General features: G+C 40.4%; 1 protein-coding gene across 5 annotated transcripts; it reads left to right on the plus strand.

The window, feature by feature from the left end:
• Positions 1-58: 58 nt before the first annotated feature.
• Positions 59-18,537, plus strand: ptpn21 (protein tyrosine phosphatase non-receptor type 21). 5 transcript variants are annotated; one of them, XM_044165589.1, is made up of 20 exons: positions 59-158; positions 1,388-1,679; positions 3,261-3,430; positions 4,305-4,402; positions 5,817-5,884; positions 5,995-6,065; positions 6,295-6,382; positions 6,797-6,885; positions 7,428-7,515; positions 7,860-7,939; positions 8,085-8,192; positions 9,325-9,385; positions 9,558-9,639; positions 9,790-11,318; positions 11,860-12,000; positions 13,521-13,739; positions 15,566-15,694; positions 15,784-16,018; positions 16,304-16,464; positions 16,600-18,537. In XM_044165589.1, the coding sequence occupies exons 2-20, from the start codon at positions 1,500-1,502 to the stop codon at positions 16,726-16,728; spliced, it is 3,726 nt and encodes a 1,241-aa protein (XP_044021524.1). In that variant the 5' UTR covers positions 59-158; positions 1,388-1,499; the 3' UTR covers positions 16,729-18,537. The 5 variants fall into 5 exon arrangements, with proteins under 5 accessions (XP_044021524.1, XP_044021523.1, XP_044021521.1 ...); XM_044165588.1 differs by lacking the exon at positions 59-158 and adding an exon at positions 255-514; XM_044165586.1 differs by lacking the exon at positions 59-158 and adding an exon at positions 255-504.
• The last annotated feature ends 166 nt before the right edge of the window (positions 18,538-18,703 follow it).

An 18,703-nucleotide genomic window follows, 5' to 3' on the forward strand; every position in this document is an offset into this window, starting at 1 on the left:
AGGTCAGCGACCAGCAGCTCCAGGCAGCTGTCCCATTTCTGGCATTTTCACCGTTTGGCATTCCAGCTGTCTGATGTCATGGCTCTGAAAACCTCCATGTATTCCTCCGCCACGGAGGCCCTACAATGCATTTTGAAGCGTCTGCTCAAGACAGTACGGTAAACGATACATTTTGTATAAAGTTATTGAAGAGTCAGAGTATATTCCAATGTAATTCGGTGATTTATAAATTGCTGAAGCACGGTTATTCGCGCTATAGAGCCGCGGATGTAGACGGAATACGCTTGTTGCTCTTCCAATCCCAGGAAGCGAAACACGCTTGGAACTTGACTGAACTGTCGGACCAAGAGGCATGGGGTGATACGTTGGTTTTGGTCCATAAACAAACTACAGACAAATCAGCGGTCTCTAATTCCGATAAATATCTAAAAAGTAGTAATCTATTGACCTTGATGGCGGAATCCCTCAGGACCGAATCCTTGTTTGACTACTAAATTGCATCCGGTGGGTTACGGTAACGTTAAAGTTTTTTGCCCAAAATATTTACCGGCGACGTTAGCTTCCCAAGGGTGTCGTCTACTTGCTGGAACGTGCATTAGCACGTTAGCGTTAAAGCTAATTTAACGTTAGATGTAGTTAACGTTTAATGTTAAAGATATATTAAATCTACCAATGAAAAGTAGCTAGTTAGTCCAGAAAATGTCAAACATTCGGAACAAACTTCTTTGAACTTAAGTTAAGTTGTAACGTAACTAGATAATTTGTAATAAGATAATCAGATGGGTGCATGGTTGAGGTGGAAAGTAGAAGGGATTTTTGCAGTGTTGTGTTCGACTTGGGCTTGCTGCGTATTGAATTAGGTCGCTCTTGTCAGTGTTTGGATCAGACTATTCACCGGAAGGGGATTAATCTAACCACAAGCTTGGAATAATGACTAGCAAACCGTATTATAGACAACATTAATTACACAGGTCAGGTAAGTTAGCGTACTACAGATAGCTTTGTAGTCCATAGACGTGCATGAAATGTTTTTTTCCAGTGTTAAAAACCATTAGAGAAATGGTAACCTTAATCGAATCCCATTGGTAGCAAATCCGAGACAGCCAAGTTAGGTAATTTAAAACAAAAAGCCTAATTTAAGAGGATTACTTTACGTTAAGTCTTGTGTTTGTCTAGTCTGGCATCTGTTTCAGGGTGGCAGATCAGGTGTGAAGAATTGTACCATGAGAAAAAGTATCGTAACAGATTCTTTAGTGATGAGTATGGCCACTAAAGTTGTGGTTTATGTTTTGCATCCCCTCTCCCAAGATTGCAATTGCAGCTAGCTTTTGCTATGTATTGTTGTATTTTGGAGATGTTTTGAGATGTTTCTTGTCTCACTTTTCAGATCTGTCTGTTGATGATGAACCTCATGACTTGGAACATTCACACAAGGGGACAGCAAGGAGAGTAATTCCTCTGGACTAAGTGAAGACCTCCCTCTTGAACAAGCGTGAAACATGCCCTTGCCATTTGGCTTAAAACTCAAAAGGACTAGAAGGTATACTGTTTCAAGCAAGAGCTGTCTTGTCACTCGGATTCAGCTGCTCAATGGAGAGTTTGTTGAGTTTACACTTTCAGTGGAGAGCACTGGGCAGGAATGTTTGGAGGCAGTTGCTCAGAGACTTGAGTTAAGAGAGGTATGTATGTGTTTTCACGCAGTACAGTTGCTGATTGTTCTCTCTTATAGACTTTTTATAGACACTCACCACCTCAGCAAGAAAGTGTTTTTGTTAAGGTTGTTTTCTGGTCACATTCTTACTTGGAACTGGCAAGCAGGACCACAGAGATAACCAGTTTGTCATTGTTTACTCATATAATATAATCTCTCGTAATATTTGTCTTGCTTATGGCATGACTTAGGAATGTGTCAATTACATACTCTACATTTATATGTAAATACATGTATGTAACCAACTCACCGCACAGATCAGCAAACATGTATGTTTTCATAATTTTCCTTCAAACCAGCTCCCACATAGCATGGAAAGGTAGTTCTGAGTCAGGATTGAATCATATGCTGAGCCTCATGTCTTCATTTGGTCACTTTGGTCACACAGTGACACCACCTGTTAATCATGAACTGAAAGAGGTGTAAGCCTGAATGCTGTCATACCCAGTTGCACCTCAAATCAACAGTAGAGACTGCTGAATGTGCAGGTGATCTGGCATAGTAACTTGCACTATGTGACAGTGTCTGTTATTTTGCTGCATAATGTAGCAAGGCTTTATTTGTTATCTGTAGCAGTGCTAGTGCTAGTGCTAGTGAAAGGCCTCCACCCTCATTAAGAGTTTTTCTAGTATGCAGCAAGTAATGCCATATTGTTTGTTTTTGGTGTCACCAGGGTTGTTTGTGCAATCATGTGGTGCTCTCGGACGTCAGTCTTAAATGTTATGCAGGTTCTGTCACTGTAATTGATGTGGGGAATTTTTATTAACATTAGTACTGATATTTGTTTTCAGTGATCAGACAACCAAAGGTCACTGTCACACAACCACTGCTAATTGCATGATTGTGCTACATGGGTTAGTAGGTCCTGTGTTTGAAAGTGTATGTTAATTCAGCTTCAGCCTGATGTTGGTAAAATGTAATGAGGGCCACAATTTAATTTACGTTATGTTGTTTTTTTTCTCTGTTCCAGGTCATTATTATTTCACATTATTATTTAAAGAAACATTTGAGGAATGTTTACAAACTGTTTTATCATAGTTGCTAACCTATGCTATCTCGTGTAAAATAGTTATGTCGACAAATACATTTCTAGTTATGGTTTGAGACTACCTGAAAATCATGATAGGTCTCTCAGCTGAATTGTCCTTTGTAAACAGCAAGCCTACAGGGGTTACTTTTCTTACCAGTGTTCATTGTTAGATGTTGAGACAGTCACAAGACTGAACAGGGAGTGCCAACAGCCTATAAATCTAGAGAAGTTTGCAATGGTTGAATTTTCAGCTCTACTTATGTTTTGAATATTATGTAGATGATTAGGAGAAGACCTGCAGATTTGTGCACTTAATATAAGTGACTAAACAGGAGGCGTGTGTGATATTGATCTCAAGCAGTCACATAATATTGTTCTAAAGTTTAATATGTAATACAAGTTTTGGTAAGTATGCATTTCTTCTAGTTTACTACAGATAGTTGAACCTAAATTGGTGTGCCAGATATAAAAGTTGCCCTAGAAAATATAATGTTTGTGCTCGCTTTCTTTGCTTGTTAGATAACATACTTCAGCCTGTGGTACTTCAACAAGCAGAACCAGCAGAGATGGATTGACTTGGAGAAGCCGCTGAAAAAGCAGCTGGACAAGTATGGGCTGGAGCCCACCGTTTACTTCGGAGTCGTGTTTTACATACCCAGTGTCACCCAACTGCAACAGGAGATAACAAGGTGAAGATCCATCAGTGTCACAAGGTGTCTTGTCTAAGCCCCTAACCTTATTAGCTTAGTGGCAATTTATCTCCAATAATAGCAGTTAAAACTAGGGCTGCACAATTAATCAAAATATTATCAAAATTGCAATATGACCAAGTGTAATATCCAAATTGCAGAAGCTGCAATATTTTGATAAAGGTAAAATGTGTCACAAAACAACATTGTAATGAAGTACTGTAGTGCTGCAGGGATGCCCTGGCCTACAAATCTTCTCAGATGTAAGAAAACATGTTTGTTTGGTACAGACCCCAACAAATGTCACATCATCATGATTTTAAATTTTTTTAGTGAAAATGAAAATTGTGATGTAAAAATTATCATTCCCACTAATCGGAAATCATATCGTAATATCTGTCAAAAATAATCGCTATATGATTTTTTTAAAAACCATATCGTGCAGCCCTAGTTAAAACGTTATACATGTTAGATATGAATGAAATAAGTGCCAAGCAAAGTTTAGAGCAACCACATCAAGTGTTTTTTTGTTTTTGTTTCTGTAAATAAGCTTTGGCCAGGCTAAGGTGGCCTACTGGGCAAGAGGTTGATGAAGCAGCTTAGATGCACAGTTGTATCCCCTGAACCAGATGCCAGTTGATAGTGATGTCTTCTTAACTCTCCCCATCCACATCTTTTAATACTTAGATCCAAGCAGAGAGGTATCAAGTATTAATCGTTTAAATATGTCGTAATTTATTTTAATACTGCTGTATTTGAGAAGTTTTGCTCTGTAATGACTTTCAGCTGTTTCTGCAAACCTGAACGAAGTTGTAATATTTGGTTGTTGGCTGCTTGTCTATCCACTCTTAAGTAACCCTCTCTTTCTCCACAGATATCAGTATTACCTACAGCTGAAGAAAGATGTTTTGGAGGGCAGGATCTCATGCTCGCTTGAACAAGCTATTCGTTTGGCTAGCCTGGCAGTGCAAGGTAATATGAATGTATAATACTAGCCGTCTAACAGAAACTTCAGTTTGACAAGCCTGGTTTTTCTTGGCTTAAATCATTCTGCGATGACTACAGCAACTTTAAGTCCCAGACAAAGTAATTACTGCTGCAAATACACAGCAATTGTCCATATATCATGATATCAGGCAACACCTGCAGAAACACTAAACTCCCCCTCACATCTACAAACATTATACTAGAATTATTTTCAATGATTTCTGGATAGGAGGCTTGTGCCAGTGCCAAACTCTGCTAGTTTGTTAGAGTTAGGGTGTTAGTAAACTGCAGTAAGCCAATTGATTCTCAAACAGTTACCTTTCAATCTCCATCAGAGCAGGATAAAAAATATTTTTGCATCCAAAATGTAGTTTCTTCTTAAACCATAGCTAGAAAAAAGGGACTATAGGTTGCAGGTTGCAATTTTATAAATTATTGTTGTGGGACACCCCCCCCCCCCATTTTTTTTTTTTTTTTTTTTTTTACACCTGGTGTCATGTTTTTTAGTGTCTGCTGCTCACAGTTTGTCTGAAATCTCTGTCCAACCACTTACCCAAGGGTTTATTGGAACATTTTCATGATTCTTGTAATATACAGCACTTAACAAGCACCATTAAACCTAAACCAGCATTCAATTTGCCAGGGGTGGGGGTGTGTGTGTGTGTGTCTGTGTCTGTGTTTGTGTGTGTGAATGTGAATGTGAACTCCCCTTGCATGAGCTTTAGTCCTGACACGTCCTCCAACTTTTGCCCAGCCAGAAGAATCTCAAACACTGCTGGCAAAGTTATATCAGGCACTGCAACTTACTGGCCTGGGTGTTAGCATAGCAGAGCTGCTGAGATCACTTACTGTTGCAGCCATGTTCAAATGACTGACCAGCATATAATATGTGCCCTGAAGAAAGGCCCTAAGAAACTTTTTGTAAATTCTGTTAAGATTTAGTCACTGCTTAAGTTGTCATGTAGACTTTGCATTTGTGCTCTAAATAAAGTTGGCTAGTTCCTGTTTTGTGTTCTTGGCTAGAACATTTTGGAGTGAAGGGCAGTTGTAGCTTTTGAGCAGTGCTGATGCCTGGGATACCCGACATTGTTGTGAATGTTGCCAGCAGGCAGGCTGAAGCTGGTAACAGTTTTGGACCTCTGCGTTGTCAGACGCTGAAGCAATTCCCTTTCATAACAAACGGGCCCCTCCTCTCCTAAAATTAGGTTTTCTTGTCATCATACACTGCAGCTTTCCAAAAGGCATTACACCATTCTGCAATTCTTGAATGTCTATTTTGCCTTGTACTAAATGCAGAAATGGACATGTAATAGGGTTCAGAGAGCAATTCAGAGAGGAGTGTCATGCGGAGTATGCCTTGCTGTATTTACTCATTTAGCATTTCACTTTTTGTCCACAGCTGACTTTGGAGACTTCAATCGATATGATTCCCAGGAGTTCCTCCAGAAGTTTGTGCTGTTCCCTATTGTAAGCATTTAATTTTTTATGGTCAACGTGAAATGAAAAATGTCACAGCTGTCCTGTGCTCATTTGTGTTTGACACCAGCATTGTATTAATCCTGACTCTGTCTTTGCAGGACTGGATCCAGGATGAGCGAGTGCTGGACGAGGCCACTCAGAAAGTGGCTCTTCTTTATCAGTCCTTCAGGTGAGCAGGTGTTCAAAGCAGCAGCCTGCCTGTTGTGTGTGTGTGTGTGTGTGTGTAAATCAACAGAAAAACAGCTCTTTTCAACTTGTTATCTCTGTAACAAATTGGATTGCACATACCGTAAGTGTATGCATTGCTTTGCTTGTTTGTGTCTTGGTGTTTTATGTAGGCTCATTGAGTTTTGACGGTTGTTTCTTCATGTTTTTGTTGCCATTTTTGTCTTTTTCAGGGGTTTATCAGCCCCAGAGGCAGAGATGTTGTACATGCAGGAGCTGGAGAAAATGGAAGGCTATGGCCAGGAAAGCTATCAAGCCAAGGTAAATTTTACAAGGTCCTGGCTGCAATCCTCAACAGCCCAAATCTCGACAGGCATGATGTTGGCTTACTAGAATCTGAAGACAAAGGGTGTAGGGTACGCACATCCAAAAATCTTTTATAGGTGCTGGATCAAATAACAAACTGAAGGGAAGAATCAAACAGAAGATCCGCACACTGTATTAGTAGCTCCCATCAATGTTTTTTGAGCAACATTTCGATCTAATAAACATTGATGGGAGCTATTAGTGCGGTGTGCGGATATTCTTCTTAATGGAATCTAAACTCGTAAGCTGCATATTATCGCTACTATTGCACAGCTTAATCAAAGAACTATTGGGTAAAAAAAATGGTCTGGATTGTTTCACCTAAGACACTGTTCTGACTGTCTTTATCCTCTCCTTTCATCTAAATAGGACAGTACAGGCACAGATGTTACCCTGGGATCCTGCCTTGATGGCATCTTTGTCAAGCATAAAAATGGCAGACCACTTCTTTTATTTAGGTAAGTCTAGAAACAAATTGGAAAATGTTTGTTGGACTATTACAGCAATGCCTAAAAGTCCTGAAATATGATCTACTTCTACATATGAAGCACTGAATAAAATCCTTGTCTGGTAACTTGTGACTCTGAGCAGCAATTATATTGAATCAGATGATTCTGTTAGTATAGACTGAGTCTTTGGCACAGCTCACAGCTATTCTTAGGTGAGGTTGTGTCCTGTAATGTCCCTTAATGCTCTGTAGACCTGAATGTGGCCCAAGAAGAAATGAGTCAGATAGACTGTGTTAGCTGATAAGAATTGTGGAGCATTATCTGTCAGTCAAGTGAGCTGGGTGAACTGTATCTATCTACATACCATTATGAGTACTAGATGCCTTTTGATTGACTCCCACATGTGTATGATTTTTATTATGCATTGTTAAAGCATTGCCCCAGTCTCTATAAAAATCCTATGAGGTTTTGTGACCACCGTGACATCATGTGTTTTTTTTTTTTTTCTTCCCCTCTTTCTCTTTGCCACTGTGCTTAAATTGGCTGTGTAGGTGGAATGAAATTAACAACATGACTCACAACAGGTCCTTCTTTGCCCTGGAGCTAGCCAACAGAGAGGAGAGTGTTCAGTTCCAGACCGTAAGTCTCCGCTGCCATTGCACCCGCTCTTCTCTACCCATCCCCTGGGACATTGCAGTCTATTACTGGATTTAGCAAAATTTCAAATTGCCTTTGCCATGGAGCTTACCATCAGCTAGTCTTAACACTGCACCTATGTTTGTGTGGGTGGGGCTGTAACTGGAGTTGTTTGGGTATGTTACGTATGTGTGGGGCATAAAGTCACATACCATTAACTGAAACTCAATGTAGAAGTACTTGAGGACATGCACAGGAATGGCTTTGCTTCGAGATAACTGAGTAAACACCACCTCCGTACTAATTGTCGCACCATCCAATGATTTTTTTCCTTCTCTTTTGTGTAGGAAGACATGGAAACCTCCAAATATGTGTGCCGGATGTGTCTGGCCAGACTCAAGTTTTATAAGATTAACAAAAGTAGCCTGTAAGTGTTTTTTTGTTGTTGTTGTTGTTGTTTGTTTTGTTTTTTTCACGTCTAGCCTAGTTCCTGTCTCTTTGTTCTTTGTCGTCTCGTGCATGTGTCTCCTCTTTGGTGTAGCCTCACTTCTACCCTCCTCCTCTCTCTTCAGAGAGGAGTGTGACCCCCTGCCTTCTGAGGGCTCCCAGAAGTCCCTTCTCACTCTATCCTTTCCTCGCTTTCCAATGCTCTCTCGTCCCTCTCTGCCTTCTAATAAGGGGTGAGCAACACAGTCAGCCACCACCTACAGAATGCGTATCAAGCAGGTGCCAACCCCATCCCTTCCTGACTGCCTAGCCAACAAAGCCACAGCAAACAGGCTTTCTATGTCTGAAATGGGCCTTGGATTGTGAAGCATGTAGTGATTTTTCATCTAAGTAAAAGGAATTTATATAGTTGGTTTAATTTTTTTATTGTGGTGTATGTGATTGGACCAGAGAAAGAATAGCCTCTGTTTTGATGCTAATGGTAATCAAAATCAATGAAATGAAAGCATTTTAAAATCCACAGGGATCTTTATTCTCAGCACTATTTGTACAATTAAGATGAACAGACCTCCGTTTTTCCATTTTTGACTTTAAGGTTATTTTAAATCTTTGAATTACAATCATTTCAGTATCTGTTATGGTCCCGTAATTAATTTGGTATTTGTGTTTAATCTTGGTCCTAGTTGGCCTGTCGCTGGGGCTGGATATCAAACCTCAGCACTAGTTAAGTTTTATTATTATTTTATTTAGGCCAAGTTCTTGTTCGACTTCATGTGTTAAGACAACATTTAACACAAAGACATTTAGCATGTTTTGTTAAATGCAAGTCATTCAAAATTAAACAACGTTATCGTGGAAATTCTGCAAATCAAACTCAAAAGAGAGAAAGTGGCCTTTCTGGGTTTTATTCACACTTGCAAGTGGGCATGATACCAAGGGACAACACAAAGCATCAATTTTTATATACTCAGAAGTCAGATACGCCCCTACATAGGAACAATCTCATTGGTAATGACAAATCGCATCACTAAAAGAAAAACATATTACATAGCGTTTCAAGGAAGCGCTTTAGTTACATTTCTGAGAAGTCATGTTTGCTGAAACACAACAGTTTTTTTTTTAGCTTACACCTTTTCACAATGTCAGGATGCTGACTGTGTCAGAGCACGTTGTGTCAGAGCAGGATCTGTATTTTTCCTCTACAGAGGATGTTTAAGTTTGAACTTGACATGGTCTGCACCTTGCTGTGTGTGTGTTCTCAATGTTAAATGTCAAAAGGACAAAGTAAAGTATTGGAAAAAGTATTATAAGTAGTAGTGCCATTGGGTTTTCATCTTTTATAACCGACATTTATTTTCCCACCAGCCAAACCCAGCCCACAGTTGTCAACCCAGTCAGACGGAGATCCTCTACTAGAATATCTCTGGTAATGTCCATTCTCACTCAAAAGCCATTTCTGGCTTGCATTGCATCACATGATGTATATTAAAATCATTATCTAGCGGTGTGTGACCACACAGTTATATTTAATTCTTTGCTCTTGGACAGTATTCCGATCATGTGAGCCATTACTGAATTCCTCTCTCGTTGATTCACAGCCAAAGCCTCAGGCCTACATGATGCCCCCTCCGCAAATGCACTACAATGGCCATTTCACAGAGCCTTACACATCATCACAAGGTAACTATTGTATAGAGAGTGGCTTGTGACTAGGAACCTGAAAATGAGTGCAAAACACTTTTAAGTTATTACATGATGCCAATAATTTTTTTGTGATTGCCTGCACTGTCTTCAGCTAGATTTTAATGTTGCTGTTTTGCTCTCTCACAGACAACCTGTACATGAACAGTCAGAACGGTTATTACTACCACTCCCAGACCAGCCTGGACTGCTCTCCTCTAGAATACAGCAGCGGAGGGCGTTTACGTAATGGCAGCGTGTACAGCGCCCACAGCACCAGCTCTCTAACCAATCCCCAGCACTACCTTCAGCCTTCACCCATGTCCTCCAACCCCTCTATCACTAGTGATATCACCAGGCCGGACTATGTCCCCTCGCATCGCCACAGTGCTCTCATCCCACCTTCCTACCGTGCCACTCCTGATTACGAGACAGTGATGCGTCAGAAGACCCGAGGAGCAGGAGGAGGGATGGTTTTGTCTCAAGAGCACCGGCAGAGCCACTCCATGAGGAACCTGAACATTGGAAACTCGTACGCCTACAGCAGACCAGACCCTCTAGTTTACAGCCAGCCAGAGATAAGAGGGGAGCATGGCGGAGCAGCCCAACACCACCACTATCCCTTCCATCTGGGCTCCAGCTTCCACAGCCCCTCTCCATACCCCTACCCTACAGAGAGAAGGCCCGTAGTGGGGGCGGTTAGTGTCCCGGAGCTCACTAATGTCCAGTTACAACAGGCACAGGAGTATCCAGCCCCAAACATCATGAGAACACATGTGTACCGACCACCTCCGCCCTACCCATACGCCCATCCTCGGCCTGCAAACAGCACACCTGACCTGTCGCGTCATCTGTACGTCAGCAGTAGCAACCCAGACCTGATCATCACGAGGCGTGTGCATCACTCAGTCCAGACTTTCCAGGAGGACAGCCTGCCTGTTGCCCACTCTTTACAAGAGGTGTCAGAGCCTCTTTTCAGCGGACCACCACACAGACACCCATACCATGCTCAGAAGCGTAACTCCATTGAGATTGCTGGATTAGCACATAGTCTCGAGGGGATGAGGATCAAAGAGCGGACTGTGTCTTCTTCAGCAGCTGAAACTGCCACGCCCCCTCCTGTCCTGCGTGGCGGTCGCTCTCAGGGCTCTCAGCTCAACGTGTTTTTGGAACGTACTAAGACAGAGGACAGGGGTGACATTAAGGAGGACGTACAGTATGGACACAAAAAGTCCCTTTCAGATGCCACCATGCTGGTTCACAGTAGTGGTGAAGAAGAAGAGTTTGAGGACGATAGCGGACGTCACACTCCACTTTCTCAGGATGCAGTAGCAGCAATTGTTCCTGACCAGCCGTCACAACCGCATCACAGCTTGACATCTCTCTCCTCTCTGACGCCTCAGCAACAGACTCCCATAGAGCCACCTCCCGCATATCCCATAGGCTCCTCTCTAGACCCCTCTATAACCAGCTCCTTGACGTACAAGGTTCACCCCCTGATCCAGGAGAGTGTGCCTCTGTACCTGCTGTCAGATTTACGACAGTCCAGGATTATGCCGTCGGTCTCTGAGGGAGACCTGAGTGGCCAGACCAAGCAGAAGACTAAAAAAGACTTCAAGAAGAGGCCTGTGTCTGATGTGCCTCCTGGGAAGAAAACAGTAGAGGGTTTGCCCCCTCCGGTGAGTCCTGTTCCCAATCTCCTCCTAAGCTTAGAGCCATCCTATTAATGTCTTCTTTTTTTTTTAACTCAACCTACATCAGCTAATAAATCCATGTAGTTGTTTACATTATTAGCATTGTGCAGTAGTTAATAAACATTTTGAAAGTAAGAAACACAACATTCAATCACACTCCAGCTTTATATTGCTCTGTTCCAAAAAGCAAAAAACTTCTCCCAGTGTCTTGTTCAGTTTTCTAAAATGTTTGTTGTTTTTTTCTCAGTAACACATGTCTATGCCTCATATCAAGATCACATGAGTATATAAAGTGTTAAGAGCTAGTTTCAGTGGCCAGCTTTGAATAATGCAAACAGTCTCACTTTGACACATATTGAAAGAATGTAGTTGGAGTACCTTGAAAAACCGGACAGGTGACATTCTCCCAGAAAGCACCCAGTAAGGCTACGCCGTCCCTCCCCTCTTGTATAGCTACTCCCTCTCTGTGAGGATCGCACACAATCATCTTCACTTTTTCCCCGTCTCTACACTGTTGTCATACCAGGGCATGAAGAAAGGAGCTAGGACAGAGGTGAAGAAGATGGGCCCTCTGAAGGTGGCCCATCTCAATGGTCTGTCAGTGTCCAGGCAGCCAATGCACGACGAGGTCAAGGATGAGCCTGAAAGAGCCTCAAATGACGAGAGGGTAGGACACCTCAGAGTTTATGATTTTGTCACTGATTTGCTCCTTGAAAAATTGGTTTGTAAAGAAAAACAAATGTAATGTTTTGTATAGGCAATGGAAAATTATGAGATGTGTTACATGTTGCTTGTGTATTATTAAAGCTAGTGTAGGTAATGTATTTCAGAAGCATTTTTGTTACATTTGTTGAAATTCTCTTTACATCCAGACAGCAATCAATAAATCAAATGCTCTGGGATATTTTAAAAAGAATCCGGTATCTGTGGCTGTCGCAGGTCTGTTATAAGGCCAGCCAATCATTTCATTTGGGCTGGCGTACCTGCCTACCTGCCTGTCTACCTACCTACGTGCACACCTGCACACACACTGCCTGTGCACTCAGTGCACATGAAAATGTGTTTTGGGCTAGTGGCTTTGGAGGGAGGCCTGAAGGGAGGAGGTTTTTTTTCGTTGGATACTTTCAAATTCTAGCTAGTCTCTTGCTAGTTTCTCAAAGGTTACTTACCCTAGCTTTAATGACTTGTCATTTAGAAAAAAGCTCATTACCAGGAGCCGCTGGTTGTGTTGGTATTAGTAACTTCCCGGTAGCTGAGGTCTCGTTATGACCTATGCGTTAACACACAGCTGAACTGGTCAGCCTTGTTAATGTTGATGCTTGTTGCTTTGACAGTGAAGGTAAATTCCAGACATTTTAAACATCATTTAGCTCTCCAGCTAATTAAGTTGTTACTATTAATAGGATGTCATCTGTGAGCATACAGTAGATTCTCAGATGTCTCATACATGTAAGAATTGTCAACCAAAGGTTATTACAGTCCATATTACAAACTCGTAGTTCATTGAGTATTCACTTCTACACATGGCTATCTCCTTTTGTCATCCATCTATTCATCATGCACAAAATTCCCCTACTGCAATTTTGTCAAAAGTTGTTTTGACAGTTTCCAAAATAATTAAGCAAGAGTGGTGCTACATATTTTCACTTTTTTTTAAGTTAGCAGGTCAATTTTCACCCACATTTTATGTCGTCATGCATAGAAAATTTGGTGTATCCTGCTGCATCACCATTCACCACCATTTACAGTAAACTATGGCAAGCACAACTCAGAATATTTCTATAGTAATAGAAAGTAAAACTAGAGTAATAGAAAGTAAAGACTCCCTCATGAGAATCTGTTTTTTAAAAGTGCTTTTGTGCTGCAAATGTATCTTATAGTCCACTTTTCAGTGGGATTTTTATATCTGATTTATTTTTTTATTTCATCTGATTTGGATGTTAAAATTAGCTGTTTGTTACCAATCAAAATATTCTCATTCATTTGTTTGTGTCAAGCAAAGTATCATGGCTGATTTAATTCTGACCAAAGATCTGGAACTGATACTGTACATCTCACCACATCATTTATAATTTATAAAAATTAAACTGATTGGCCTAAGAAAGTCAAAATGAGGTAAACTTTGAGTCAGGACTGCATTATCCATGGCAGTGATGTATTTACTGTGTCCTTGTTTGTGTGTGTTAGTGTAAAGTGCTGGAGCAGCATATGGAGAGGGGAGAGCTGTTAAAAGAGTACGAGAGTATCCCAAAGCGTCGTCCATCAGGGGAATGCACCATCGCCCAGCTGCCAGAGAGCGGAGACAAAAACCGCTTCCAAGACGTCCTGCCTTATGATGACACCCGAGTGGAGCTGGTTCCCACTAAAGAGAACAACACAGGATACATCAATGCATCACATATTAGAGTAAGTTGTGCAGAGATGTATCATAACACTTAAATTTGCTTCCATGATCACACCACAGACTGGAGTGTCACCTTATGCCACAAATGTTGTTACAGCCTACTGAATACACTAATGGAAATCCCTACAATACTGCTGTTATACTCCCATACGGACATATACAGTGTCAGTGGCACTCTATAGAGTTCCCTTAGTGTTAAACTAGGTGTGTTGGTATGTGTTATGAACATATACTGTAGTATTCCTATAGACGTAGTGTGTTTACAGTGACTTACTTATTTTTTGGGATTTTTACCTCAAGGAAAATGTTGTATATACACTTGTACAGTTGTTTCTCAACTGTCTTCTTAATTTGAGATCAAGTCTGGTTTAGTTAGTTTGGATGAAACAGCTATTCATATCTGGCTGCTTCTTGACCACTTCAGAAAAACATTATATTAACAAAACTATTTTTGAGTTAGCACAGAGTTTGACATGCAACAAAATACTGCCAGTGCATGATATGACATTTCTAAACAATGGAAGCAATTGGAAATAAGAATGGCCTGCTACAAATTCAGTACTTTTAAAGGGTTACTCCAGTGATTTTAGTATTGCACTATCATAAAGATGGCAGACAGATTAAAACAAAAATAGAAATAGTTCCAAGTTAATGTTGTGCATTATGGAAAGTAGTGTCTTTTGTTAACACTACTCAACTCTCCCTGCCTAGTAAATGACTGTTACAAACCCTTAGTTTGATAGGCAGGTTTTCTGTATATGTATATGTCCGTGTATATATATGTCTCCAAACACAATCTTGATGACATCACTTGGATTATTTTCTCAGACTTGACAAAGCTCCTCAGAAGATAGTATACAACTGTTTACACAGGCAGAGTGCTACTTCTTATTAGGGCTGGGCGATATATCAAATATATTTGAATATTAATTAATGTGCGATATAGTAGAAGGCAGCATGATAAGTTTTCAGTGTTTTCGCTGGTCGCCCCTGAGGAGTAGTTACGTTAATTTATACAACCATAAAATGTGTAGATAAACTCAGGTTGCAGTATAATATTTACTGAAAGGCTGTGTGTTGTGTTTGCTAGCACAGAATAAAAAATAAAAAGACCCTGTTTATGTAGCGTTACTACAGCGTCTTCTGCTCTTCCGGCAGTTGGTCCAGACTGTGAACAGCTAACTAGATAGTTAGCAATTTGCTGCAACCTGAGTTTATCTACACACTTTATGGCTGACTAAAGTAACGTAAGGGATAGGCTCACTTTTACAACAACACCGCCGGTTAACATACCCACATGGCTACCTTCCTTAAAGGGGAAGGCTCGGCCGGTAGCACGCAGGTGCAGTTAGACTGTGGGTGTGCAGTAAAATGGTCCCTGTCAGTGTTTTACTATTATATATGATGCTTTTAGAACAATTTTACTGCCGCATTAATGTGTGTTGCATTTATTGCTGTAGTTGTTTAAGGTTAAGCTAATTTTAACTACTTTATATACTGTTGGGTAGCTTAATCTATAGCAATTCATCATATTCTATAAAATCATCATATGTTTGCACTATTGGAGAATTTAAAGTATGTTAGAGAAAATGTGTATATCGAAATATATATGGTATATCGTGGCATAGCCTAAAAATATCGAGATATAATTTATAAGCCATCTCGCCCAGCCCTACTCCTTATGACGAGTAAACTGACACTGACATACAAAATTGGTGGAGTTCCCCTTTTAAGAGATGATTTTTCTGCTGCTCTAGCTCTGTTTTAGAAGAATTACTGATGAATCCTATGAGTGATGACTTTAAAAATACTCTACCTGTCTTATTAGATAACAGTAGGTGGACAGGAGTGGAGCTATATTGGCACACAGGGTCCCCTGACAAACACGTGTCAGGACTTCTGGCAGATGGTGTGGGAACAGGGTGTCTCCATCATTGCCATGGTCACTGCTGAAGAGGTGCGTTGATTTCATAGTTACAGCGCCACATGTTTTATTCCTCATCACTACCCGGATTGACCTTTTTGTACGTCATCTGCTTCCTCAAGGAGAGTGGCCGAGAAAAGAGCTTCCGGTATTGGCCCCGACTTGGCTCACGACACAACACAGTGACGTACGGTCGCTTCAAGATCACAACGCGGTTCCGCACAGAGTCCGGCTGCTACGCCACCACGGGGCTAAAGATCAAACACCTCCTGACGGGCCAAGAGAGGACTGTCTGGCACCTGCAGTACACAGACTGGCCTGACCACAGCTGTCCTGAGGACTTCAAAGGCTTCCTCAGTGAGTGGGATTAGTATCAGTTTTCCCTTTTATGGTCATCATGCTTTTATGATCATATATCTACCTAGAAGACTGAAAATATGACTGTTGTGTTTGCATTGATAGCAACATTAATTCCACCTGGTGCCATGATACTAGATAGGTTTCGAAGGAAATAAAGTAAATAAAGACAGTTAGTGTAGATGATGTCCTAGAAGTCTTGAAAAGAAAATTTAAGTTTTCAAAACTGCTGTATTAATTTATTGTGTACCTTATTAAATCGTAAGTGTTCTCATCTTTTTCTAGCCTACCTGGAGGAGATCCAGTCTGTGAGAAGACACACAAACAGCATCAGTGACCCAAAGAACACCAACCAACCAGTTTTGGTCCACTGCAGTGCTGGAGTAGGACGGACTGGAGTGGTCATCCTGTCGGAGATCATGATAGCCTGTTTAGAGCACAATGAGGTAAGTTCCCCACTTTCACCCAAGCAGAATAAGAAATAAAGCCCGAGTAGTGCAGCTTTTACCAAGTTATAACCACATCTGGTGTATATTTTCTTGATTGCGGTCTCATTCTCACTAAAAGTATGTCTGTTTCAGCCGCTGGATGTCCCAAAATTCCTGCTTAAACTGCGTGCACAGAGAATGATGATGGTTCAGACCTTGTCTCAGTACACTTTCATCTACAAGGTCCTAATCCAGTACCTCCGCAACTCCAGGCTCATATGAGCACAAGTGTCTGTCCGGCCCAACTTCATCCCCCAACATACAGTCATCACAGATGATTGTAGGATGGAGTTTGCTCCAGGTTTATGCCAAACTGCACTGTGAAGATGCAGCTGTGTAAACCTGTTCAATGTAGCAGTCATTATTTGGTGGTATTGAATCAGGAAAGGCTGAAGGAATGATGTGTGATGTACAAGAAAGAAGCAATACCACATGGAGCATCAAGACTTATGACCTGCCTCTAAACAGTATTATAAATATTATTTTTTACATACATTATTGCTTAATAAAGCCCAGCACTTTTACAGTACTTTGCTGTACATAATGAACCAATGTTAAGCTGCATTAAAAATCTCTTATATAGTGTATCAAAAACAGTTGTATTTTCAGTTGACTAAGGTCACTTTTTTGAATGAATATGTTTTGGATTGTCGTTTGGTAACTATTGGTTCTGATAATGGACTTTCCAATAGTAATGAAGACAGTGGATAAAGCTCTGAAATGATCAGATTGTCTCATATGGATGTTTGATTACGGAGCTCAGAGTTCAGATAGTTTAACTTTTATCGTGTGGGCTCGTGTGGTACAGATGGGTTTGTCCCTGCATTTAACTTAATAAGAATATATAAATTTCTATTTAACTGAATGATGCTAATGTATACCCCGTGATTGGGCTGTACTACTTGGTATGGGCAATCTTCATGTTAAAAAGCCGTGGTTACCAACCAAACATAAAGTAACTGCTAAAAACAAATGTATATTCTCTCTGTGCACAAATATGATTGTCCTTAGAAATAAGGGAGAGAGGTGATGGATTGGTCTTTGTAAAACACTGGATTGATCGAGAAGGTTTTTTTGGGTTGAGAGTAAAACCGGAAAATTAATTTTATACAAATTTTTCATCCTTTTTTTGATCATGAGAACTCGGAGTGCTGTATTTGAGCATTATATAAATCAATATTCTTCAAAATATTTTGTCAAAACAAAGTGCCTAAATATCTGTATTGTAAAGTTGAAAGGGCTGTGTATTTTTGCAGGAAGGAAGTTTTCTCATTCAGTGTCATTTATTACTTGTTTGATTGCAGTGAAGTTTATTAATGCCAATCGATACATTTAAAAAAACATCCCAGCATAAAGCACAAGGATTGCAAACAATAATAATTGTGATAATTCTTGAATTTGACTTAGATCCTTTAAGTTGTGATAGTTAGGCCTTAGTTTCATTAAATATGTAAAAAATTGGGAAAATAAGGGCACTTGACAGTATTTAAATGTCACTAACAGTGCTGTGCAGCGTGTCAGCCGTGGTGCTCAGAAAGTCTGAGGAACAGATCATCTCTAGTTAAGATATTCTGCCTGCTACGCTTGTTTTCACTCCAGTGAGAAATGTCCCTGTGCAGAGACACTTCTGCTGTTACACATGGCCTCCTGACTATTAAAGAATGCTTAGGCTACACATTTGCATAAAAGGAGCTGAACGCAGTACGTGTCCATTTTCTGCTGCAGCTATTTGTAGTATTTAGAGCTTAATTATGAAGTTCACCTGTACAGAAACAATGCTTGCAGGCATTGCAAAGTTTACATTAAGTGAAGTATCTTTTTAACAATGTTTATTTGAAATATTTTGCTGGTATTATCAATTCAAGGCACCAACTTAATTTATAATGTGGCCGAAGTGATTGTTAGTCCCTTTATTTGTCTTACCCTGATGTTTTTGTTGAGAAGTTGTTGGTGTCAGACACTTGGGCAGTGATCTTAACTGGAGGAAAATACGTCTTAACTGATGTTGAGATGTATTTTAACTGGACATTTTTTAAAGGCCCATATGAATTTGCTTCAGATTTTGTGTTTTTGGTTTTAAGATACTGATTGAGTCTTAGTGTGGAGACTGAAAAGAGTGACTTTTGTGGCCACAAAGCAATTCTTTTGTCCATGTATAGGTGTGTTGTTCATAATGTACACAATGTAAAATTCTTTT

The sequence above is a fragment of the Siniperca chuatsi genome, linkage group LG15 (assembly GCF_020085105.1).
Source record: "Siniperca chuatsi isolate FFG_IHB_CAS linkage group LG15, ASM2008510v1, whole genome shotgun sequence".
Taxonomy (NCBI): domain Eukaryota; kingdom Metazoa; phylum Chordata; class Actinopteri; order Centrarchiformes; family Sinipercidae; genus Siniperca; species Siniperca chuatsi.